The 25,428-nt window shown below is 44.5% G+C and overlaps 1 protein-coding gene across 1 annotated transcript in view; it reads right to left on the bottom strand.

Moving 5' to 3' along the window:
• Positions 1-25,428, bottom strand: part of MDGA2 (MAM domain containing glycosylphosphatidylinositol anchor 2) — a 382,608-nt gene that overhangs the window by 190,826 nt on the left and 166,354 nt on the right. The window contains exon 3 of the mRNA XM_067295207.1: positions 11,858-12,032. Within this exon, the coding sequence (XP_067151308.1) occupies positions 11,858-12,032 (175 nt within the window). The remainder of the gene's footprint in view (positions 1-11,857; positions 12,033-25,428) is intronic.

The following is a 25,428-nucleotide window of genomic DNA, read 5'->3' as shown; positions in this document are numbered from 1 at the left end:
GCAAGCCCAAAAGGCACGGATCAGGGAAGAGCAGAGAGTGAGTTTGGGCGTTAGTACACACAACCGTAGTCTCAGGATTGAAGTTGCTTCTAGCTCATTTAGGCTGTTTGTTACACAAAAAAGTCCCACTACGGCTACGTGCTGGTCACGGAGCGAGCAGCTGTCTGCTCCCTGTGCCGAATGACAGAAACGATGCATTGGACTAGTCGTAGGGACACCGTCACGACAGAGCAGCACCCAGCGGTCCCTGCAGTCACAGCGCGATCCGGCTCAGTACCAACCAGTCACACCAACGTCCGTCGCTGTGCCTTCAGCCCCGCGTCCCCGATACTCCCGTAGGAAAGCCCTCACCGTGTGCCTTCTGCAAGCAGGAGCAGCAAGGCCATTTCTCAAGAGGCTGCTCGTACTCCTGTCCTCCTCCCCAGGGAAACCTACTCAGCGCATTTTGGACTAGCTGATCTCCAGAGGTCCCTTCCAACCTCAACCGTTCTGTGATATTTACAGCTCCAAAATCTACATATGCGCTGTGGGTTGAACTCAGATCTTTGTTTCATGCTTCTACTTGCTAGAAAACGAACTGCAGCCTGATGAAGCCCCTCACGTCATCGGATGCTCTGGCCACGGCAGGTCTTGTGCAGACGCGCCACTGGACTAAGCACAGCCCCAAGACACGGCACATCGGCCCGTCGGCTCTGGGCAACGCAACCGCTCCGCTCGGCTCCCGCTGCAGGCCTGCTTGCTGCGTAGAGATCGTCCCCTTTCAGTAAACAGCGAGCAGCACCCTTCTCGGAGGGTTTAATGTTGTCATGCATAAATGTGACCTCAGACAGGGAATAATCAGAAACCCACAAATTAAATTTATATTTCTCTCATGTTCAAAGATTACAATTATCAATATTGGAAAGCTTTTAAATGCTTTCCATCTGTATAACATCTCATTTCAAAGTGTCTTCTTTTACTGTATCGTGCAAAAGAAAGTGATGAAAGATGAATATATTTGCTTGCCTTATATGCCAACACTTATGCTATTGCTTTATATTAATTTTCCTTTTTCTTTTCTCTTTTTTTTTTTAATTTGCATTCATTATTTCCGGTCTTTCATCCAGCCATGTGTACAAGAATTTAACCATGTCACTAGGCTTCTAATAAATGAAAGGCCAGAAAAGAAGATCAAATATTATAATCAATGAATATTGCTAGATACCAGAGATGGAAATTAAAAACGTCACTGCAATAAGAATGCATGATTCACTGCGGCCAGAACCAGGCAAACACAAGTCAAAGAGGCGGCACAGAAACTAATGAAGCAGCTGAACTATATTTTCAGTCCCTGAATTATATCTTAATTGCTGTGGCCAGGAGACTGATATAAACATCTGCAGAGAAGTGTGCAGAAAATACGCTCTACATTATACTGCAGGAGCGCGTGGAATTAAGGTGACACCAACCATGATTTCCTAGATCAGCACAGTTACACGGTACCAAAGTCGAGATCCCCCTCCAAAGACAAGATTCATTTCCTTTCCTATAAAAAGCTTTTACATTTCATGATGCAAACCCCCACCCCCAAGTCGAGGAAGGCGATATCCCCGCTGCAGAGCCCAGCGGGAGCTGGACGGGGCCACGCGCAGCCGCCCCCAGCTCTTCGGGCCAGCCCCGCTCCTGCGGTGGAAGCCGCGGCAGGAGAAGGGTCTGCGGGGGCACGAACGCTCCAAGCCCACGGGACCCGCTGCCGTCAGCCCGCTCCGGCTCCAAACGTGGCCAGCAGCAGCCTCCCGACGGCGTTTCTAACCCGAGCAGCCCTGGGAGCTCAGACGCCCTGGAGAACGCGCCTGGCCTGGCAGCTGGGGAAGAGAGGGGGCCTTTCACGGGCCGCGTTCCCGGCAGGGGAAATCAGATCTGCAACCGATGGAAATCGCACTCTGCTCGGAAACCGGGCAGAACGCTTCTTCTCCCTCCTCTTTCTGCTAGCGTGCATCAGCCTGGCAGTCTAATCAAAGCAGAAAGCAAACCGCAGCAAGCAAATCTTAAAACCTCCACAATGTGGAGGCAGCCTCCGATTTTCTGCAAAGTACTTTTAGAGTGATGTATTATTATCATCGTCATGCAGAAAAGATCATCTCTTTTTATTATGTCCATTTTCTACGTATGGTATTGACCTCTTATTCTTCCTTCCTCTTACCCTACGTTGTAGGGACCACAAAAAATCTGGAGCAGTTCAGCATCCAAACAGCGTTCTGACTGTACTCAGGACATGCCAAAACATAAACATCACATCAGAGTCTCGCTTCATGGAGCTCAAAGAGAAAAGGATTAAGCTACTGCTCGGGCTTTATAGTCAGATGAACATTATTAATATTCCAACAGCCACATCTGCATTATTCACAAAAAAAGAGTTTTAAACCAGTACTATTTGGAACTCTTGTATAACGGTCGGGACCATGTTTCAACTCACACACACACACACGTGTCCTTCACCTTTTTAAAAAGCATTATAGCAGCAACAATAATGGGCAAGTCTAAAGCAGTGGATGCTGCCAGTATCCACAATTTAAATTCTATGAGGCTATTCAGAACGTAGCAGCTTAGCGGCTCCGATTTTCTGAAAGGGAAATCTTTAACACTCTCGTGCAATGGATCCTGACAAGCATGGGGTGGTGAAAGACTGAAACATGCCAAATTATTTAAGGGAATACTTTAAGACTAACTAGAAAACAAGCATCGAAAGCAACATCTTCAATACTTTTACCTCTAGTGTTGCATGCATAAAACAGACAGTCATTGGCCGTAAATCCTCTCTGTGAGCTTACTGTACTAATTGCTTCAACAGCATTAGTGTAAGAGAGTTCAGTCTTGAACGTTTTTCTATATAAAAATCCCCCATTCTTTCTTTCCCCGGTGTCAGGTGGACTTGGCCACATCCTGGCGTTCTAGGAAGAGTGAAGTGGAAGGCAGCCTCCTTATAATTCAAGGAGAGTACATCATTATCTCCATCCAGGCCAAAAATAGCACTCAGGGAGAAAACATCACCTCCTCTTCATCTCATCAAATTTGAATCCAGTTTCTCTGGCTGCTATGGATTGTGGCGAACTGGGGAAGGCTGAGCAGGACAAAGTACACGGAACGTGAGAAGCAGCTGACAATGCCAGCCAATTCCCTTCCCTCTTCCCTAAGTTTTATCTTCATTAGCTCCATGTAACCTCCCTCACCTTGGTTATCTACATCACACGAACCTCAGGCTCCTGCTGTACTGCAGAAACTCCTACAAAAGAATAAACTCACAAGATAAACTTAACGGTCTTTGATATCTATTTTCATATACATAAATAGGATATTATACTAGTTGAAGTGTATGTGTGTATATATGTATCGTTTATGAAAGACAACACAAAAGATACGGCTTCCCTAGCAGCCCATGCAAACTATATGGTGCTGCATTTCAGCAGAAGTGTGCTGCTGCAGGAGCCCACCTGAACGATTGTGGGGCGTTAAATAATTATTGACACCAAATGCGATTCTGCAGTCTAACAACAGGATTTGTGCAGTGGGTGGAAAATGAGGGGTAAATGTGGACTGCTGTGTATGGGGACTTAGCAATATGACTTCCATTAATATTAACGACAGAGAGAGATGGAGAGAAATGCAGCTAAATCCCCATGCTCAACACTCAGCACTTCCCTGCAACATCATCTTCCAGGCGGATATGGGAAATCAGCACTATGATCTCCGAATCAGAGACCCTGTGCTCCCTCTGAATAACGCTGCTCCCACAGACTTGTGATTGCGCGTGCTACTAGGAGACACACTCAAATGCTGAAGATCAGCAGTTTGAGATTTTTGTCATTTGACACAAATCATCGGCAGCATTTTGTGCCATCCCAAGCTAGGGAAGCTCCTTGTTTGTTAAAATAATCTGTTAACACTGAACATGTTTCCGTCAATCCCACATCACCAACACTGAAGCCGTGAGGCTCCATCCCTCCTGATACCACGGCTGCCTATCTCACACGCTGAGTCACACCAAAAAGTCTGGGAAATACGTACGACTAGAGAAGGCGTTTTGTCGAAGAGGGTCTCTGGGCTGAGATGGGTATTGATGGGGAAACCAATACTTTGAGGAATGCCACCTATAGAAAGAGTACTCTTTAGATGAAAATTGCCCCTATTAATAAGGGCATCGAAACTCTAGAGGAAGTCCTGAGCTCTTGTCTGACAAGGGTTATCACATGGCCAAAGATCTTCTGGGTACACCTGGAGAAGAGCACAAGATTAAAACGTGAACCTAGGCAGAGGAGTACAGTTTCTTTCAGAGAACATTTATTACAGTGCTGTTTGCTCTGCTCCAACACCTCAGTCAAACAAGGAAAGACTCAAGTGGTGTCTCTGCCATTCGGTGAGTGCTTGGTTTCAGGAGGACAAGGCTCTTCCAAATTCCCTTTTGCTGCTGTGCCATTAATCACTGGGGCTGCTTTGAATGATGAGGGCTGAGCTGGCACAGTTGTATAACTGAGTGCATCTAGAGCAGGAACACGTGCTAGAAGCCACTTTCCAGAAAAAAAGTGTAAGGTGCCTCTGAACAAATCCTCAAAACATAACCTGTGCCCAGGCTGCTCTGATAACGATCCTCCTAAGGGGAGATGAAGGTCAGGTACCCAATTCAGCTACCACAGACTGCGGTTAGCAAGAAGGTGCTGAGAACTATGTTTCTGAGCTCTTGCAGTGCCCAGAGTATAGTCCCACTGGCTTCCAGTAACTGCAAAAGAATAACCCATTCCTGAGATAATAAGTTACTGCCTGGACTCGGTTAAAGGCGAAGCTCAGAACAGAGACAACAAAGCAAAAGGGAAGCAAAAAGGTATCCAAGCTGCTCTGTGGCAGATCAAGTCATGCCATCACCATCTGTGAGGAGGTACCAGCAGGAGGCTCTGCTGAACCTCTCCTCTCATCATGATAGGCCAGGACCCATCACCGAGGGAACAAAAATTGAGATTCCAACCCTGAGACCAGGGTTGGAATTGGATCCAAAGCTAGACCTCGTGGTGGTCTCCTCACTGACATCACAAGTTTAGGATGTAATCCTCAGTGCTCACAGACCTCTCTAACCACCAGTCCTGAAGCTGCTGCTGATGTTCACAACTAGCCTAGGGCAGATGTTGCAATTACCATCAGTACAAGTTTGCTGGGGGCAAGAGGGATAATGGAAGAGCAAAAGCAATTGGTGCAGTTCCCACACCTTGAAACCTATCAGAGAAGCAGAAGCCATACAAGCAAACCAGAAGAAAAATGAAATACAAGATTGGAAGCAGGATGGATGTGAAAGATCCAGGGAAACCTCAGAGGTGGTAAGCAGAGACCCAAGGCCGCTATGACCACCACAAACGCAACGTGTAATGAAAATTCACATCCACGTCAACAGGTATTTTAGAGGAATAGCTGGGGGTTTGCGTGAACTCCGCCTGCTGTAGCTGCGCCTGTGTCACGCCGAGGCCTGGGGCTGCTGCCTGCTTTTCGCATCTTCCCACCATAGTGTTAACTGTGCTATGAATAAACTTGCAACCCGCTGCCCTTGCCTCCCCCTCGCTGTCATATAATTGCAATGACAAAGCAGCCAAAATCCAAAGCGCACATAAACACTTAATGTTGGGCAGATTTAAATTTAACATGTTTCGTGCAAACAGAATATCCCACGTTGGATCCAACTCTCCTTGTCGGAAGGGCCGAGTTCCGGCAATAGACCTGCAAGCAAAGACTTGAGTTGGTCTCTGAGCAGAAGAAAGGGGTCTTACCCACCCCCCGCCCCCCAGATCAATCTCTCAGTCCTGGAATAAGTGATATTTTTACAACAAGCAGCACTTGCTACACAGGGCATCTCTCTCATATGACAAAATAAAATCTTTACATATTTGTGCACTAAATCTGTTTGATTTTTCCTCCTAACTTCCAAATTCATTTAAAACATCTTTTAATGTAAATCTGACCTTTAATTCTACCCCCTTTTCCCCAATTCTGCATCCTGGCCTTGTAGGCATAAAGGTCAGTGAAATAAGAGGATTAAAAATATATATAATTTCAGTGAAACAGTTAGAACTTCTTTGCTAAAAATCTGATCTGAGTAGTTATCCTTCTGGAACAAACAGAAAACCCCTGATAGAAGCTTTGCTTTAAATCAAAAGACTTAATTATACCATAAGCTTCTTTGCTTATAAAAGGGGAGAATGTCCTCCCTAACTCAATAAAATTTTTCCTAGAAGGCAAGTACAATAGCTTTTTCTTGGAAAAGGAAAGATGAGATGTACTGTGTAGAGATATTACCAGAGGAAGAAAAAAAAAGCTGAAGCCTAGGATGAATACAGCTTGGATATCCAACAGGAGGTAGTTTTTCCTAGTGGCTAAACCGAGAACAGGCAACTTTCCTCCTGAAAATATGGTGAAAAGGGGACCCAGTACATCTGTTTTGACCTGATGTGAGAATATGAGAGAGAAGAGGATCTTCAAAGAAATAGGTTTGGGGTTTTTTTGTTTGTTTTTTAAGATAGTTAGGGTAAAGACAGAAATTTGTCTTCTAAAGAAGAGATTTAGTTGTCTATTAATTACCACAATCCTATACCCACCTAGAGAGCAAAAAGGCTTTTTTTTTTTAAAAAAAAAAGAAGCTAGTCAAAAAAAACCCAAAGTATGATTTCACATGATTTGAAAAGAAGCTCCAAGGAAGCTTGATGCCTTCACGGGAAGAAGGCACAGACTTGCTCTTGCCCTAGCACACAAGGGTCTCACAAGCACATTTTTCATTTATGTGGGTAAGATGTACCTGTCTGTCCAATTAAGCTGTAATAGCTTAAATTTGCATCTGGAAAAACTTCTATTTTAACAGTTTTCTCTTCTGTAGCCTTATTCCAGCAAATAAAAAATGACCTTAATTCTGTTTGTTCAGAACAATTAGTCCAGGTCTTTAACCAAAGAGGAGAGAAAGCACACAGGCAGCTTCAGCTCTGGCCATGCAACGCGTGAAACAGCACTATCATGTCAGAGATACTCACCCCTATTTTGGGTCAGAACGATTAGACTATGGGAACGGTAAGCCACAGAACTGGAAAGAAAACATTTTGCACCGGCTGGAAGAGACACAGAGGGCTGAAAAAAGACCTTGGCCCTGCGCTGATACACAGGTACTTTGTGTGAACATCCCCTTTCTACAACCAAAGCTCTGAATACCAGGGAAATTAATTGCTGACTGCGCTTCCATCCACCCAAATGGTTAGCCTAATATCCTAATAATTAGGTATTTATAGCTCTTTCCTGCCTCAGTGCTGAAGGAGATGTTCTACGTGTTTAAACCAAAGCATCCGCTCCATTCTAGTGCAACTTGGTGTTTCATTTACCTGGATGGCTTCTTCACCCCCAAAATTCAAATATTTGGGGGGCGGAGGAGGAGAAGGGGAGGAAATCTATAACAAAATTTTGATTCAGCTTTTTAAGAGTATGCTGGAGATAAAATGAGAACTTCAGCAAAACTAAATCATCATTTTCTTCTTTTTTTTTTTTTTTTTTTTTACATTCAAATATTTTGACACCAAACCAAAAGGGATCGCTATTTTTTGCAGGTTTGACTTGTTAAAGGAACAGAAGAGACTGTAGCCTTGTTTAGAAACATCCACAACACCTTTAAGCCGAGTAGGTATGGTACCAGCATCACCGCCTGCAGAAGTCGCAGGAAAAGTCACCCCGCTCCGTGACAGATGCACTAAAAGCAGGGTCTCGACTAAGTGCAGCTTGATAAGGAAGGGTATATCCGAAGGGCTGTCCTTGAACTCCGATCGAGATTCAGTAATTTAGCAGGTCCGTCTGAGGGGGACCCGCATAAAACCAGCCCGCCGGGACAGACAGGTACCTGCCGGACCGTGACCAGCGCAAACTGCTCGTTCTCGATGGAACGGCTGCCTTCCCTTCAGTCCAGCACCGCATTTATGCCCCGGCTATATTTAAAGAGATTGCATGTGGTTGGTTTAACTCCTCGGCTGTGCTCTTTACACATGAAGGTATTTATAAATTCTCTTTTTTTGTTTTTACTTCTTGGAGCAGGAAAAAGAGTGTGCTTCTGAGCTGCACAGAACTGAGAACAACAGCTGAACGGCTTTTAGAAAATCTCAAATCAGAACAACAGAGTACCCCAAAATAATACCAAGTAACCGTTATGCCTGCGTCGTCCTCAGAAAGACGAAGGAATAATGTACGTGTACGGACGAACACTACTTTTATTTGCTTCCGAACGCAGAATGAACCTGCGCATCGGGATCCTACCATGCGGTGGGCAAACCCGGCCCCGGCATCCGCCCTCTGCAGAGGTTTCCAGACGGAAACGAGTGCTGGCTTAGAGAAAGGCAGGCGGATTTTCCCCGAAGCGCAGGTCACCGCTTCCGTCCGCATCCCGGCGGAGCCGCGGGCGCTGGGGGGCTACCACAACTGCCGCTTTCCGCCCCGGGGCTGGTGGTATTTATGGTCCTCCAGCCTTTCTTCTCGCCCATCCGCTTACCAGCCTGTCCTCCGAGCTCCCAGACCGCGAGCTGAGCGGGGGTTTTGCATGGATTGAAGGTGATACAGGAATTTTCTGTCTTTTCAGAGGCTTACTATTTTTCTAAAAACATTGAGTTTAGCTTATCCTTCCAGCAGGCACCGCGGGCATCTCTGACACCCGGGAGATCCGTTCGGAGGCCCGTGGGAAGATCACGGGGAACGACCACGCCGTCATGAGACTCCCGCAGGGAACAAGTCGCCCAACGCTTGCAGCTCAGGCGGCAAAACCCGGCAGCCTCTCGAAGGAACTTTCCAGCCAAAAGAAGCCCAAGAGCATTCTCAAGGCTGCAGAAAGTCCATTAAAATAATTTATAAAAACCGCAGCGCCACCCCTCCGCACACCAACACCCAGGCTCCGTCACCACTTATATCTGTGTAATTAGTTATCGCAGTAGTAGCGAACGGCGTTCCCAGGGCTGCCGAATGCCGCCGCTAACTGGAAAATGAAGAACAGGAAATTACTGGAGAGCGGCATTTTCCATCCAAACGTTGATATTAAAATCTCCCAGCCAGGCAGCAAGTCAATAATGGAGAGGAATGATGAAACAAAGATTTTCTGTGGGCTTTTTTCAACAGTTCATTTTCAAGCTCTACGAATACAGCGGCTTTTCAAATTTTAAATTAGAGGCTGTAGACTTAAATTAGCTCTTTGAAAGAGTTCTTGATCCAAACCTCACACGGAGCACGATTTTAACATTGTGCCCTCTCGTTAGCTTTACGAGCCAAGACGCTTCCAAAGCGATTTTTCACCCGCGCGGTTTTTCAGAAACATAAACATCTTGGTTGTTTCCTTAAACAGATGTTGGGGGTTCATCAAAAAAATTTAAAAAAAGTAATCTTGCTACAGGGGTAAAGTTTTGTTTTTAAGCTTCAAAAAAGGAATGTAATTTGGTTTCCAGAGCTCCGTTCTGTCTTGCAGAGTTGCTTTTGACACTTATCTAAATCTGTGAGGAAAGCTGCCTTTCTCCCTAGTTTTATTAAATAAGTGTGTTTACTTAAAAGAAAAACACATTTTGATAGAAAGCTCTGGCTGAGTACCTGTGAGCTTTCTCGTACGTTTTGGAGTCTCCGAGTGAAAGCATCTCACGGACAATTATTCACGACAACACACACGTAATCCACTATCCCCACTCAGTACTGCACAGAGTCCTTGACGTGACACACAAAAACCCACCTCTAAAGTAAATACTAAACGAACAGAAAATGGCAAGAGAGAATTTCAGCTGTTAAAACGCAATATTATTTTAAGCTATTTGGATGTTTTGGCTAGGAGCATTTTAATTTCCAGTCCTTTGACTTCTTATGAACTTTAACTTGCTCTGACTTCTGTAGGGTATCGTTTCCCTCCTCCCTGTATCTTTTCCACAGCTAGATCCAATCTCTTTTGGTGTCTTCAGCTTACCGCATGACCAAACGCTTCTGGACAGCAATTGTCTGCCTAGAAATATTTGATCATTAACAGATAGCAGTATCCAGTCAGATATCAGCCTGTAGATGATGGGAAATCATCAGGAATTTGACCACAGCTGGAACCTGAAGTTTGGCATGTTCCAGAAAGACGTGTATTTGAGGTATATTAAGAAGCAGCACACGATGTAAAAAACAAAATTAAACTCAAAAAGTCACAGAGAGCAAAACTGAGAACACACATTAATAACTAAACAAAACACAAGGGGGGGGGGAACATATTCCAGAAGGCAGTCTCAACCTAAGCCAAGAAAAATCAAAATTTCAAAACAGTATTTCTAAACCCATCACATTCAGACCACCTAGCATCCCACCCTTACGGCCACTCTTCCTGCCACCACCAGTTTCCCAACCATGCTTAAAATTAAGAACTAAGGAGAACATAGTATAGGGATGCTGGGATGAGGGGAAATATTTGCTCTTGGGGCTTCTACCAAAGAGCTACATAGGGCTGACGTATAAAACGCTTCCTGCAGCCGTGCACCGGGCAGATGGCCTGAGTTCCAGCAGGTTGAACCCGTCACGAAGCAAAGCAAACACACTGACGTGTCCTGGAAGCTTCTGCAAGTCAAGAAAATCTCTTCAACCATAGGTGTCCCTCTGCCAATCCCAGACCTAACCCACAAAAGGCTTCACCATTTGGGTCTCTGAAGTAACATATATTTTAAGATTCACCTGACAGAGAGAGGGCAGTCTGGGAGAAACAAAAGCTCCAAATTTCCAGGTTTGTATAGTCACAAGGTAGCCAGGTTTTTTATTATTATTATTTTTTTTTATTATTAAGTACTCAGGTGACTAAAGTGCTAACTTAGAGCCCTAGTTATTTAAATGTTATGTGCATGTAAACATATTCATTTAGATAATATTAACTACATTAGAAGAGTCTCCGAACGTATACTGCAAAAACTTTCTCTTTGAAGTATTTCAAACAAATTTTGAACTGCTTTTCCCAATTTGCAGTGTGGACAGTAACAGTTGTGTGAGGCATTCAGACCTTTTCACTTCCCACAGCTACGTACAGTCACATAGTTTAGAGTCAAATGCAAAGTTTACCGTTAAACCTATAGTGACAAACTATTTTGTTAAGAGCGAGAGCCATACTACCTCTGACCAGATCACTCCTTGGCCCTCGTTCTGTGCAGGTTAGCCGGAGATTTTTTTCAATTTTATCCCATTTTGTACTAACACATGGGATACATTTATTGCAGTGTGAAGTTTTCATTTGTTTCCTCTTACCTGTAGCTGTCGGGACCGATTGCATCGCAATCCCAATACTTCAAACGTTTCAACCCGCAACGTTTCAAATGTTGCTGTTGAAACATTTATCACAGAAACGTGAGAGACTGCCATTAAAAAAGCAACAGCTTTCAGCAGCAATTAAAGCAAAGCAGACCGGAATACTGTAACATTGCAAAAGTGTCTGTATTTGCTCCCAGATCACTACTCTAGGGCAAGCGTAGCCAAAATACAAGAGATTAAGGGCTGTGCTAATGACTAGAACTTCACTCCACGGAAGCTGATGACAAACCTTCCTCTGATATCAAAGCGGGCTGAGTTGGGCCTGAATTTAATTAATCTTTCTTATCGTAGTATTGTGATTTTGTTCCAAGAGACTTCTGTATGTGAGCAGCCCCATCCGACTTCAGTGGGAACAGCCACAAGACCACAGATCAGAAACACGAATAAAAGCTGCAGAACCTGTCCTAAAGTACTATTTCTAAACGGGACTTCACAAAGCACTGGCCATTTCCTTATAACGCCAGGTATTAGGAGAAGGTAACAAAAAGTGTGATAAGAACTTTCCAAACTGTTTACTTACAGTACACGTCCACTCTTATGGACTTTATAGCTGGCGAACCCAAGCCATTTTCGGCCTTACAGTAGTAGCGGCCTCCTTGATGTCGCTGGATATTGGTTATCCTCAGAGTTTCGTTGAAGACACTCGAGTCTTGAAATCTGTCAGAGGCACTTCCTGCTGTTTTGGTCCACCTGATCTGAGCAAGCACCAAAAAAGATTGTTACTTTAAGTCGGCTGTTTGTAAAAAATGAGCATAGTATAGATGTCTACTGAACGGAGAGCCCCGTGTATAGCGGCCAGGATTTTACATCAGAGGACTTGGGGAACTTCTCTGGAGGACTTAAGAGCACACACTTACAACCAAACACTTCATCTAAGGGGCCTTGGACTGTAAGCTTGTATTTATCCCCTTGTCTTAGGAACAGCTGATTATTTTTGATGGAAAAAAACCCACAGAAAATAAATGCCACCAGGCGGAGGTGTGCAGAACAACTCAAGCCGTCAATGACACCAGCTTCAATGGCTGCAGAAAAATTCTCCGTTTACAGCAAGCAGAGCTCGCTAGAAAAGCCTGGCGGCTTCCTGGTGCACTGAACACGGATAGCTTGCACTGAAATGCCATTAACGAAAATGAGGGCACACTGGAAAACACCTTTAAAGCAGTTGATGTGTTAATTATCTTTTAGGAGCCATAACATCCTATTTCAAACGGTTAAAGGATCAGCAGCTTGAAATTGCAACAAGCTATGAACACAGATACTTCTTTAAACAGTATTTAAAAAAATAATAATAATAATTTACAGCAATTACAGTGTCTTTTACTCTGGTAACTCTTTTCCAAAAAGTGCAAAGACTTTTCAAAGCAAGCATTTCTAGGCCCAAAGCAGTCAGAAGGTCTGCCCGCTACAAACAACAGCCTTCTTTTAAACACAGCCCTGCGTAGGAGAAAATGAAATAGTGAAACACAAAGTCACTATTGTACTGACTCAGTAAAAAAACTCTGCATAACCCATTCAATAAACAGACAAAATTCAGCCATTCATGAAAGTTGCAAGAGAGACACTGGGCAGTAAAGAAAACTCTACACCCTGAGCCTAATATTCGTTGTCATCACCCAGTCTGCTAAATTCACAGCTTCCAGCAGTGATGTGGGCTGATCAGCAGACACTGGGAGACAAGTTTCCATTTTATGCCTGATGGGAATGCAAAACATCTGCGGAAATTAGACATCAGTAACTTGCCATATTAACTATAAAACAAGCCTCAGGTGAAAGTCCCCCCCAAAAGTGAGTTCCTCCTCAGACCACCACCATGCAGCTGCGAAAGTGTCGTCTTTTTCAAGGGAATTGGAATAGAAGCAAGCCTGGGTCACCAGCCTTGGGAAAAAAAAGAACTGAACTGAAAAAAAAAAGTTATATTAAAGGAATATGGGCAGCAAAGTCCCAGACACAAATCGCATTAGTAAGTGGGAATCCTCAGTATTGGCAGATGGCGATCCAAAATGAAAGCAAGATCAGGCACAAAGCAATAAATTTATTTGTACAAGGTCACTGTAGTCACCAGAACCTGCTCAGTGGAGCTCAGATACCCGCATTTGGTCCAGTGAATCTCACCTCAGACTAGACTCACTTGGCTCCCAGGTATGATGGGGCACTAACACCTAGCTCGGAGGTGGAGGTTAACACCCCAGTCTAGACACTCCAAGTCTCAGCCTATGTGACTCGTTGCACTGAGCTACCTCCCCTAACAGACCAAACCACCAAAGAGTCCTCAGGTACCTCCTCCTGCAGCTTTTTGCACCCAATTCACACTCACCCTTGATGGAAGGAGCCTGTTTCATTTGCACTGACTCCTTGCTCCTCCCTTTCCACGCTGCCTCTCCAAGCCTCCCAACAGCTACCAAGCGCTGGAATTTAACCCTCAAGGACTATTCTTCTCTCAGTGCCAGAAGAAATGCTTTCAAGAGGGCCAGTGAAAGCCGTGTGCATGGGTGTACGTGTACATGTAATACACCGAACATCTCCAAAGCCCAAGTCAGACATGGAGCTTCCTAGAACTGCGACTTGCATGTACCTTCCTCGTCTGTCATGTCTATATTCCACCTCTTTTCCACCGTCTACAGAACTTTAAGCACTTTCCAGAAGTTGATGAGTATTATAAAGACAGAAACAAGCAAGGAGACTTCTCTGTCAAAGAAATACCTTAATTTCACACTGATTCAATGAGCAGGGCAAACAATGATCAATTCCAGACCAAAGCTACTTTCTTAAAGGTAGGTTTTTCTCGCAAACAGAGGCCACAAATGGTATATTTGCATAAAGACGAGATTTCTCCATCCTGTGAAGCCTCTTGAGTCTCTGCCTTCTCCCCCTCCAGCCACTAATTCTATGTCAGGATGAAGGCCAAAACTTCATATATAAAAATGAGATCTATGCACAAGGAAAGATGATAGAAATTTAGCTATCAGTTCCCAGGCTGTGGTCCCCAAAGACATAGCAAATTGTCCAAAGATAATCAGCCAGGCCATAGTTTAAAAAAATAATATTTACATATTCATTTGTTGGGAATTGCTAGGAAGGTTGTTGACAAACAACCTCAAGCTGATGTTGGCCCGGTTTGGTCAAGGTGTTCCTGTCCTGGCAGCTCCATCACCACCTGTGGGTGCCCAGCTCTGTGCCCAGGGGAGGTGACACCACCCAACGTGACATGGGACTGGGGTCTGGAGCTCCAGCATAGGCAAGAGCACGCAGTTGGGCAGGTGACAGCCTCCCTCTCATCAGAAATTTCTCCTGGACAAGAGAAACCTTTCACAAAAAGGCACCAAACTGAAAAATTCATCACCAGCCATAGCCCTGTGCAAACTCTTCCCCCCTTGAAATGACAGGCTTGAGCTTCAGAAGCTGAAGTTACAGCAAGCGATACTCCCCCAAATTTTTCATCTCCTTCTGGCTTGTTAAATTCATAAGCCCAAGTGGCTTTACCCCCTTGCCGGGTGACCCGCGTAACTCAGATGGTTTTGCCGTTTTGGAATAAAGCAAATACTCCAGGCTCCCCCATCTACAATATTCTGGCTGCATGTGAGAGAGACGCTATTAGCGCTGCTATATTTACCAGTCTCAATCTGTCTGTACTTCTATTATAAACCCTTGGCTCCAGGGCTTAAATCATCCATAAAAATGTGCTGCAGGATAATTTTGGAACACGCAGTCAGCTTTAGCATTCTGCAGAATACAATTTCATCGTATATATTTCAAATGTTTAAGAAGGATTTTAAAATAGTGTTTAAGAGCTTCACTGAATCTCTTGCATGTTTAATTTCCCCATGTTCCCTATACTCTATTCCCTCTATACATAATCATAATTGCAAAAACAGTTCTGCTAGTTGTTTAACTGGAAAAAAATAATAGCAAGACATCCTTCTTTCTCCCCTTCCTCTCCTACAAAGAGCTTCAAGTGGAATTTAGCCTGCCCTGTCAAAGGAATATATAATTTAAATAATGTTTTATATATGCATTATCAACATCTGGAAAACTAGTAATTTTTAAAAATATAGTCAACTTTATTTAGCTAGTGTCAGTTTTACCTTTTGTATGAACTCATCTTCTCCCCACTCGCCGCACGCTTAACAGGCATATATTTATCTTGTCCTTGTTATAAGGCATTTCAACGTGAAACTGTTTGGCTCTAAACAGAAGTAGATTTTTCAACTTTAAATATATATATGTATAAATATATATGTAGGTATGATTTAGAGGGAAAAGGAGGATTTTTAACCAAATTTTACCAATAACCTTGTAATGTATGTAACGGTGCCTGAAGAATAACAGGAGCAGAGTCAACTAGAGTCTCTTTTAAAAGATATCCTCCAAAAATTCAATTGGTCCGATTTAATTGCAGGTCATTATTTACCTTGGGTTTAACTCAACATACACCCAAAAATAAGCTGATAACACTGTATTGCTGTTTATTGAATGAACTAAGTCATCAAGAAATTGGGCCCAGGAAAGCCAGATGAAAGCCTCAAAACCTCGTTAAGACCAAACGGGCAACGCTCAGCTCGTCGGTGGCTTCACCGCTGCACGTCCATCGCCTGCCTTGCGGTGGAGCCTATCTACTGTCAGAAAAGGGAGACCATCAACCCCCCACCTTGGAGCTGCCACCTCTCCTGGCTGCAGTGTCCAAGCCCTCGCCGCTGCCTAATTCGGTGACGTGCCGAGGAGCTGCTGCCCCAGCGCGGACAGCATCCCCGTTTTCCAGACGGGGAACGGAGGCAAAGGGAGACCATGGGCTCGCAGCAAACCCTCCGGCAGGCTACTGGCCTCAAGTCCCCAAATTACATTGACACTTATTCACGGCAGAGTATTCAGAAGACCTCTAAATTGCATAAAACACAGAGCAAGAGTATTCACCTCGTTCAGATACCCCAGCATTTTTGCATAACTTAGCACAAAACGCTTGCTCACCCAGGCGTGTCTCCTGAAAGCGTTATGCAGCGTCCGGTCCTCTGCTCAGACCTGCCAGGCTCCGAGTGCAGAAGCAAAGCGACGTGCTCCGAGAGCCTGGACACACGGCGTGAGCAGCGCCATGAACGGCAAACAAACCCTGCTCCGAGAAGGCAAAGCTGCTCTTCCTCCTTATGCAAACTTTTTTAATTAAAAAGTTCCATCTATTCCATCTATGTACTTGTCTGATCCATGGAAGCCCATAAGTTCTCTGAACCATCAAATCTCTGACACTATTTTATTGACTTGAGCAGATATTCTGGGATACTCGGTCATATTTCACCCTGCAGTTTCAGTTTTCTCAGTGAGCTTTCCTGCAACTTGGAGTAAGATTAATAGGGTTTAAATTTTTAGCCCACAAATGCAGATTCAAAAAAAAAATAAAATAAAATTTTGCATAATTTTCTCAGCTTCAACAAACTATTCACGCTGAAAAAAAAAGAGAGCAGGGTAAGAAAAGTATTTAATTTTGACACTGTCAAAATGAAAAATTTTCATTGCAAGTACTGCTATTGTCAAATCCAATATATCCAATCCAATAAAATATCTTTAAAGTGATTTAGTCTGAAAGAAAACATTTTGCTTGGTTCAAAACCAAGCAAACAAAACACCCAAGCATTGATTTCCTGACAAATCCGTCTTTTTTAAGGTTTTGCTTGCAAGGCACCGGGAGCGCCTGGCTCCTCCAGCGGCGGCTCCCCGGCCGGGGCACCAGCACACGGCTCCTGCGCCCAGGCAGACACCAGCGGCGGGAGCGGGACAGATCCTCCATACGGAAAGGAATACCTCAAGCCGTGTGCTTACAAGTGTAAAGTGTAAAAAAAAATAAAATAAAAAAATAAAAAATATATATTTTTTATACATTCCCATAAGTAGCCCTAGAAGAATAGAGACTTACAGGCCACAATGCACCGCCGACATCTGCTCCACCACTGTCCTGCCCCAAAGGTATCGGCATCATTTTATTAAGCCAACATTCAATACTTGCAATAGACTGAGCATTGGATTTTTTTCATTTTTCCATGAAAACAATTGGTGGAAAACAAAGTCTTTGCCAAGCCTCTTCCTATACCTCAACATTGAGGTCTGCCTAGCACAACGACCACAAGTGGACACCTTCCTTAAAACACGCCTCTGGCTCAGGCTGGAGGTCCCAGTCCCACCGGTGCTGGTTACAGTCGCTGCCGCTGGCACGGCTAAGAAAACCAGGGCAAGGGCAATCCCTCCGTCTCCATCACCATCCGGCAATCCCCGACTCGGATTACGGGCCTCCTTTGTATACAAATGGCCACAGAAAGGTCTTTGCACAATTTCACTGCCACCGGCTAGAACATTTCTTCACGTCCAAAGACATCGGAGCCTTTGGAAAAAAGCCAGATTGAAAACGAACAAACAAACAAAAAAAAAGCAAACTTCATTTCCCATGCCTGAAAACAAAATCAATCCCGGAGAAGCTCTCGCCTTCGTGGTAAGCACCGAGGGCACACGACACAAAAAAAGGCACAAAGCGACTCCCGCGCTTGCAGCTCAGGGAGCCGGTCGAAGTGGTTTTGAGCACGCACGTCTCCCCTGCCTCTTGCTGCTCCCCAGCGGGGACAGGACCACGCTGCAGACCTCTGCGCCTGGCAGATGCCACCCAAGACGTCGGCGGCACGGGGGGGCTCCGGCCACAGCCCCTCGCAGCCCTGCCCGACGCTGCCTGATCGCTTAAGCGCCTAGACCATATGGCTAAAACTCTTCCATAACTTGGCTCCAACTTACATCTGAAGATCTATCATTCCCATCCTACTCTGATTCAAAAAAAAAAAAAAAAAAAAATTCCAAAAACAGCCACCAAAACCCCCACAAACAAACAAAAAAAGACCTAGGGAGGCACTTTGGATCTGACTCTTCATTGCCCGGCACCAGGCGAGACTGCTCATACCTATAAAGAGTAAAACAAGTGGAACGTGCTTTGACCCAAAATAGCCTTTTTTGCACCAATTGCCCCCCTATCCCACTGTCCTTGAGCGATCAGCAGGCTGATAGTCGCAAACTGACACCTCCCGGGGTTTCTAAGCACCCTTCCTCAGGTCACCTGAAACGAAACGCAGAGACGATGCCCACGAGACGGGGACGCAGCCCCTCTCTGATCCAGCAGCACTCAGCGGGACTCCGAAAGGCGCCGACTTTTGAAAGGACGGGTTCGCTCTAGCCAACCTTCCCGGCGTTCACCAGGTGATCCTCAACACACATGAGCGGAGAACCTCCACACCTGCTGCTGGCCTATTGCTCTGCAGAAGGTTATGGGCTTAGCTACGCACATAGCTATACAAAACTAGTAAAAACCGCAGGGACAACCCAGTGCAGCATGCCCAATGAGATGGTGGGTACAGAAGGTCTATCTTTATTTGAACATTGCTCCAGGCTATCAATATGCAATGGCGGTATGAAAAATTTGGTTCCTATTCATTTCATACGAGAATATCTGAAATATTAGGCTTAAAAATGGTTCCAGGAAAAAGTACTGCTGATTGTTCAAAAACTTTTTACATGGAATATCAGAGTGCCAAAAGAGTCAATCAAAGCCAAAAAAAAAAGCCAATCATGTCAAAAATGACAATCCCATATCTTAGATAGGGCTAGAAAACTGTTATTGGTGAGAAGCCAAATGCAAAACGGGAAAGTCTTGGATTTCCAAATGTATTTCTTCAAGTTAGTTGTAGCCAAGATGCAGTCACCTAGGAACATGAATTTTCAGTTCAGTTACTAGGACCGCTCAGAACGTCACAGAAACAAGATAAAACTGAGCACTGCCCCCAGGCCGCAGCCCAAGAGAACAGGCATGCGACTAATGCTGGTGACTTTCATGGGACAACTCATGTGCTTTACATACACTAACGCTCCACTGGATTGACATGCAAAAGCACAATTTCTTACTCATCTAACTAAACCTGGTCTCTGACAATAACTGCTAACAAGCAGGACATGATCGGTTCTGATTCAGTCCCAGAGACCACAGAGAAAATGTTATTTTCCAGCCACATTGCTATAATAGTAGGCAAAAAAGAGTTCCCCTTATTTTCTAACAGGGGAACCACCGTGGTTATTAATTACAGAAGACATCGGTGTCAACACCACAAAGTTAAAGCAATCAAGTTTAATTAGGAAGACTTCGGTGCTTGGTTCATAGTCCACGATAGCCTAAACCATACGAGCCCAGAAGCCAGGCCTTGGGCATCCACTGCAATCCCGGGCTTCGCAAATACGAGTCCTCTCGCCGCTGCGCTGAGCGAAAGGCACCTCCAAGAGCACAGCAGTGCCCGCTCCTCGCTGCGCTGGGAAGCCTTCACAGCAATCTGGTGAAGCGTCGAAAGATCCTGCCATGCCGCAAGCCAAGGACGCGCAGCAAACCCAACGGGGGCAAGAACGATCGCGTCCTGCCGGTAAAGAAAAGGGCAGGCCTGGATTCCGCTTCAGCAGCTAAAGAGATAAAACAGCCTTACCACGTAACAACAGAATAATATACTACTTTGTTGAGTGATCCACATGTGTTTTTAATTCCTACTAGCATTAACAGGCATCTCCTGGATGTCAAGGAGAAGAGCAACACAGTAAAGCCCGAAGCTGCCAATAAATCCACGTCTGATACACAACACCATCCTGTTTATGCTTCCTGTGAACTTCCTCTGAGCTGTAATTGATTTATTTGCTACAAAACGGTGCAAAGACGCATGCAGAGCTTTACCACGCCATGGCTCAGCGCCCGCGAACTCTGGAGCAGGTCCATCTCCAACGCCTGGCCCAGCAGCACAGGGAAATTCTGCTGCACTCTGCGCCGGTGCAGGAGAGCGAGGACGTGCTCGGGGAAGGACACCCCCAGACCAAAGGATGCACATCGAAGGCCATGCCTTAGATCGTTTGCTTTGCTCCTTCAGGTTAATATTTGTCCATTCAGCTTTCAGAGAGATTTTCACAAAGAAAAGTAATATTTAAACACAATTTCTCCAAAACTACAGTTTGCAGAGATGCAAGATGGTTTCACTGTTTCACTAGCTTTAAAGGCTTGCTCAGTTGCTCCACCCAAACACACACATGTTGTCATCAAAACTCTGGAAACTTAGGCATCTCACAGACTTAAGACATCCAAGCATCAAGAATTTAAAATTTCCTTTGGCTTAAAAACAAAAAGCCAAACAGAAAACCATAACCTTTCTCTTCACTTCATATTTAAAGGCGGAAAACAAAGTAGGTGACTACAAGCGCGGGAATTGCCAGCCTGACTTTAGATGCCTTCTACAGCACCATGCTCAGCTGAATCAATCCGGGCTTCTCTATGAAAAGGCAGACCCTAGGGAGACATCCATACGTACAATCTCAAAATATCTCTGAATTACATGATTAAATGCAGCAGGTTATCCTAGTTTAACTATAATGTTTTCCCTCATGTCTTTAAGAGGTTTCACTGCTTCAGAAAAATTAGCACATTTATACTGAATAACCGATATACATTTTACTATAAATATCTTACTAAAGGATAGACTTTTTTCATTCTGCATGGGAACAGATTATCTTCTCTAGCATTAACTAGGAATGACTGAATATCGTACAAAGAATTTCAGAGAGCCTTTTTTCCACTAAGGTCAGTCTCCTTTTAAAATTGTCAACAGTTGCAGGAATCACGAGGGTCTTCCACAGTTGGGCCTTCCTAATGGGAAATTATTCATTATCCATCAACTAAATTATTGAATGAGTTTCATGAAACGGTCCTAACATCTGTGAATGACATGTTTTTATTATTCTCTCAGCCTTTTTTATTCAACAGCTTTAATTTGCGTCAAAATGAACTATAACTCTTCACCTGCATAATAAAGAATATAATCTAAGGGCAGAACAAGGCAGACATAGCAACATTTGAATTCTCAGTTATTAATTTTAACTTTGACCTTCCACTGCCAGTATACCAAGGAATTACGTTAAATCACCAGAGTCACATATAAATCCCCGTAAGTTAAAATGCATGGAAATTCATTCACTATAGTTCTTAACTGCTTTAAAGAGAAACGAATAGAAGACATCCTGTAACTTGCAGCTATTCTCATTAGTGCAGAAACTAAAGTCGGTAACGATATCACCACAAAGCAATCATTTAACGGACTGGGTAAAATTCACATCTGAATTCTTTTCCTCCACTGCAAGCCAATTTTCATTTAAGTCTAAATCATAATACTTTTTTTTTTTTTTTGGTGACAGAATAAGGTTACAAATACTGCCTGCTTCTATAGAGTCTAAAATAGTTAGGGTTTTCAAGAAGAAAGCCTGGCACAATCAAACGCAGGAGTTACAGGAGCGATATTACAGTAAGAGACGTGATATTCTGGAGGCAAGTCGTTGGAAGAACCGTAAAGCAGCAAACTGTATTTTTGCTGAATATTCACCAGTCGTTTTGTGGGAAGGAGGGCTGCTCTCCACCTCGGCTGGAGCACAGCACAAGTCTACTAGCCTAGAGGACAAGTGGGAGATTTCTAGAAGATTTAAAAAAAAACAAACAAAAAACAAACAAAAACAAACACAGAAGCAATAAAATAAATCAAAACATCATGTCCTGTGTTAACCTATAAGCCAATGATGCGGGTCAGGGTAACAAGAACTCAGTTTGCTATTTAGTAGCACAAACCAACCAGCGTTACTATTTCTCCAATCCGTCTGTAAAACAGTGAGGAGACTAATCAAATAGGAAGAAACACCTAAATATGTAGGTACGTGTGGCTGTTTGGGGGAGGAGGGGTATAAATACACAAAAATATTTCATTTCTGAAGACAGAAAGTGATGCGTACAGTATGTGTTTATATGCATAATTACATAAATATATTCAAAAAGATAAATATTTTTCCTAAAAGCAGAAAAGCCCAGCTGTGCATATCTAACAGTGTGTTTTTTTATTGTAGGGAAGCATAGAAAATTGATACAAGTAGAAAGCCTTTAGTATTCTATGGCCAGTATGGTAAAAGACAATAAAATAAGGATTTTTTCAAGTACAGCAAGAAGAGGAATCTATAGGGCAGCACCAATTCCTAGCTCAAAGGACTCGGTGGAATTAACAGTAATAAGGTAGAACGACGGCACACAAATACTTCTGTTTCGTCCCGAGGAGCGAAAGCACCCGGGAACGCGTTCAGAGCAGACTCCCCTCCCCGAGCTAAAGCCTGGCATCAAGCCACAGACACCAAAGTTTCTCATTAAACTCCTGCAGGTCTGGACACCTTGCAGCCCAGGGTGCACGTTTTTTCCTCTCCTTTTTTTATCCGTCCTTTCGGGTGTCGCTTGTGCTGCTCGCTCCCTTGGTCTCTCCCGTTTTCCTTCCCTGCAAGAGCCCTGGGAGAAACCTGGCGTTCGAGAGGAACAGCTTTACCGAGCGCCCCAGAACTGCCAGAGTCTCGCAGCAAGAAAACTCACAAAGACAGAAAAACATTTCTCAACTTTCAGTTGAACTAATCTTGACTCCTTCCCGCGACAGTAATTCGGGGAGATATTTTTGGACAGACACACGACCTTTAAACTGACTGACGAGCGTCACAAATACACGCATCTGCCAACGAGACGACAAAACCAGCCGTGGGCGACGCGGCAAGGCTGCGCGCGTGCCGAAAATACAGTTCCCAGAGACGGGAATGCTACTCACGTGCTGACGGCGAAGGCGATGAGGCAGAGCCCGATATAATCTTAGTGCAGATGAGCCAGCAATCGATGGAGAAACGCATCTGTTTTCATTCCGCATCACGACGGAACACCACGCTCGCACCTTTGGACGCTACAGGACAGAGTTTCGGAGGTCCTTAAACCTCCCTGTAGGAGCCCCAGGAGCACCCAAGGCACCAGGACTCAAACTGCCTTCCCACCTAGAGCCAACCACCGGGCAGCCCCCAAGGTGGGACCTGAGCCGTCGGAGGCGAGAGCGTCACGGCCGCTGCCCCGAGTCCACCGTGTCCCCCTGTAACCCGCAGCGGCGCCCCGGCCGCCTTCCTGGCCCACCTCCCCTTCAGCAAGGTAAATCCGGTTAACCGAGCATCATCCAGCGCTGGGTTTCAACGGCTCTTTTTCCTCCTGATTGTCTTCTGCAAATAGCACCGAGGTTATTGATCTCCTGCAATGCAATATCAGTATGTTTACTTAAACTAGCTCCCATTTTAAAAACTTCATAAAAATATAATCCCGAAAAACCATGCTGTGCTTCAAACGCCAAGGATAGTCTTCCTTGGTGCGCGGAGGGAGGCTGAGAAAAATCCCTTCTAAATATTAAAAGCTGATGGCCACCGCGCTCTGCCTTCAAGCCCGCTTCTGAATTCATCAGCATTTCCCCCAGCACAGCCTCCATCACAGCGCGGTGACACATTAAAGACGCACATCCACCTTATTTCCAGACATCTTTTGAATTAAACCCAAACCTTCGTGTTCCAGTAACATTAGCTGCGCTGTGTTTTTCTTCCATGAAAAGCAATGCCTATACGTGCTGAATGACATCTTACAAATTCACTGAGTTAAAAATGAGAGCAAGATCCTGGGATTTAACTCGTTTTAGCTGTCATGACAAAAAAAGGTGACATTTTATTTTGCTTGAACGGTGGGGGAATTGGGGAGGAGGATAGCAAGGAGAAGAGGGAAGAAGGAAGAAATCTTGCTGTGAAGGCAGCTTGCTAGGAGAAGCTCTCGGTGGCATCTCAGGCCAGAAGAGAGCACCAGCTGCTGAGCACAAGTCACCGAGATCGCATCATCAAGCCCATGATTTCTCATAACATAAGAAATGAGGGGCAACCACTGAAACGATCAAGCAGCAAGTTAAAAAGAAAAAAAAAACGTTATTTTTTCTTTCCACATACAACCTACGACTTTGCTGTGCAACTAATTGCCACAAATTCTTAACTATCAAGTCATGTTGGCATGAAGGCCAAAGGCATAAACTGATTTAAAAAGAGGATATTCATTTATGGAAATTATATCTATCTATAGCTAGTTAACACAATCAGATGCAACGTTTCGCTCAGGAAATGCTGAAACCTCAGACGTCCAGGAGCTGGGAGATCAAACACATCCCATTTTTACACACTGGCGCTGGACAAGAGACAGGACAACGGACACTTGCGTTAAAACCTTCCATACCGGGTTAAGTCGGTGTTTGAAAATGCCAGTGACAAATGCCAAAAACATCTCGGCTTCCATGGTTTTGCGTCTGGCTATGGATTTTTTTTTTTTCTTTCACAGGATGCAGAAATGACCAAGTCTCCGTCAGACAGTGAAAGCATCTGAAAAAAGGTGCATTAAACAAAACTGGGAAAGGACTCCTCCTCCCCTTTCCCGCATCTGGCCCAGGCGATAAGGGCTCTGCAAGAGCTTTGTTCGGGAAAAAGAAACCGAGCCCGTGTTTGAATCCTACCGACTTTGAGATGTTTCGCTTATTTTTGAGTCAGAAACCAATGAGAAGAAAACGGATCAAAACCGCAGCAATCACAAACAGCATCATTCATGTCTTCTTGTACTTTCTTGGCATACCTTTAAATGACTCCCACAAGTGCCAAAGAAAGGGATCTGGGAACGGTTCCCATGTATCAAGAGAATTGCAAATACATATCAAGACAAAAAAAAAAAAAAAAAAAAAAAGATCGGTTCAGCTTGTAACTAGGAAGAAAAGGCCAGGATTAAGCAGAATTTTAGACTGAAGGCTAAGGAAAACATCACAAGATCAAGAAACAATGAGCTGATTTCCAACGGGAACTAAAGATAGCGTCAAAGCAGGGAATCTTCATAAATACCGAAGCGGATAGCACAAGGAAGAGGGGCTGCAGGCCCTGGAGAGATGCCTGGGACACCCGAGCGCTCCGTCCCCGCAAGCCCTTCCTGCACGGGGAGGATTCCCGCAATTCCGGGAGTCTCGTGAAGCCCAAGTGAGCCCAAGCAGTCTCGGCAGGGCACCACCGCCACACCAGCGCATCCCTCTTACCGCAAAGTTGCACTGCCGGCATTAAAATACAAAGTAACTGGCTTTTTCCCTTCCACTTACCTTAAGAAACCAGAATTACAAAGACAAGACAACACAAAAAAAACCCCAAACCACA

Source organism: Apteryx mantelli, chromosome 4 (genome assembly GCF_036417845.1).
Source record: "Apteryx mantelli isolate bAptMan1 chromosome 4, bAptMan1.hap1, whole genome shotgun sequence".
In the NCBI taxonomy this organism is placed as follows: domain Eukaryota; kingdom Metazoa; phylum Chordata; class Aves; order Apterygiformes; family Apterygidae; genus Apteryx; species Apteryx mantelli.
Note: the sequence above shows the minus strand (reverse complement) of the source record. Positions and strands in the feature narration are given on the sequence as shown.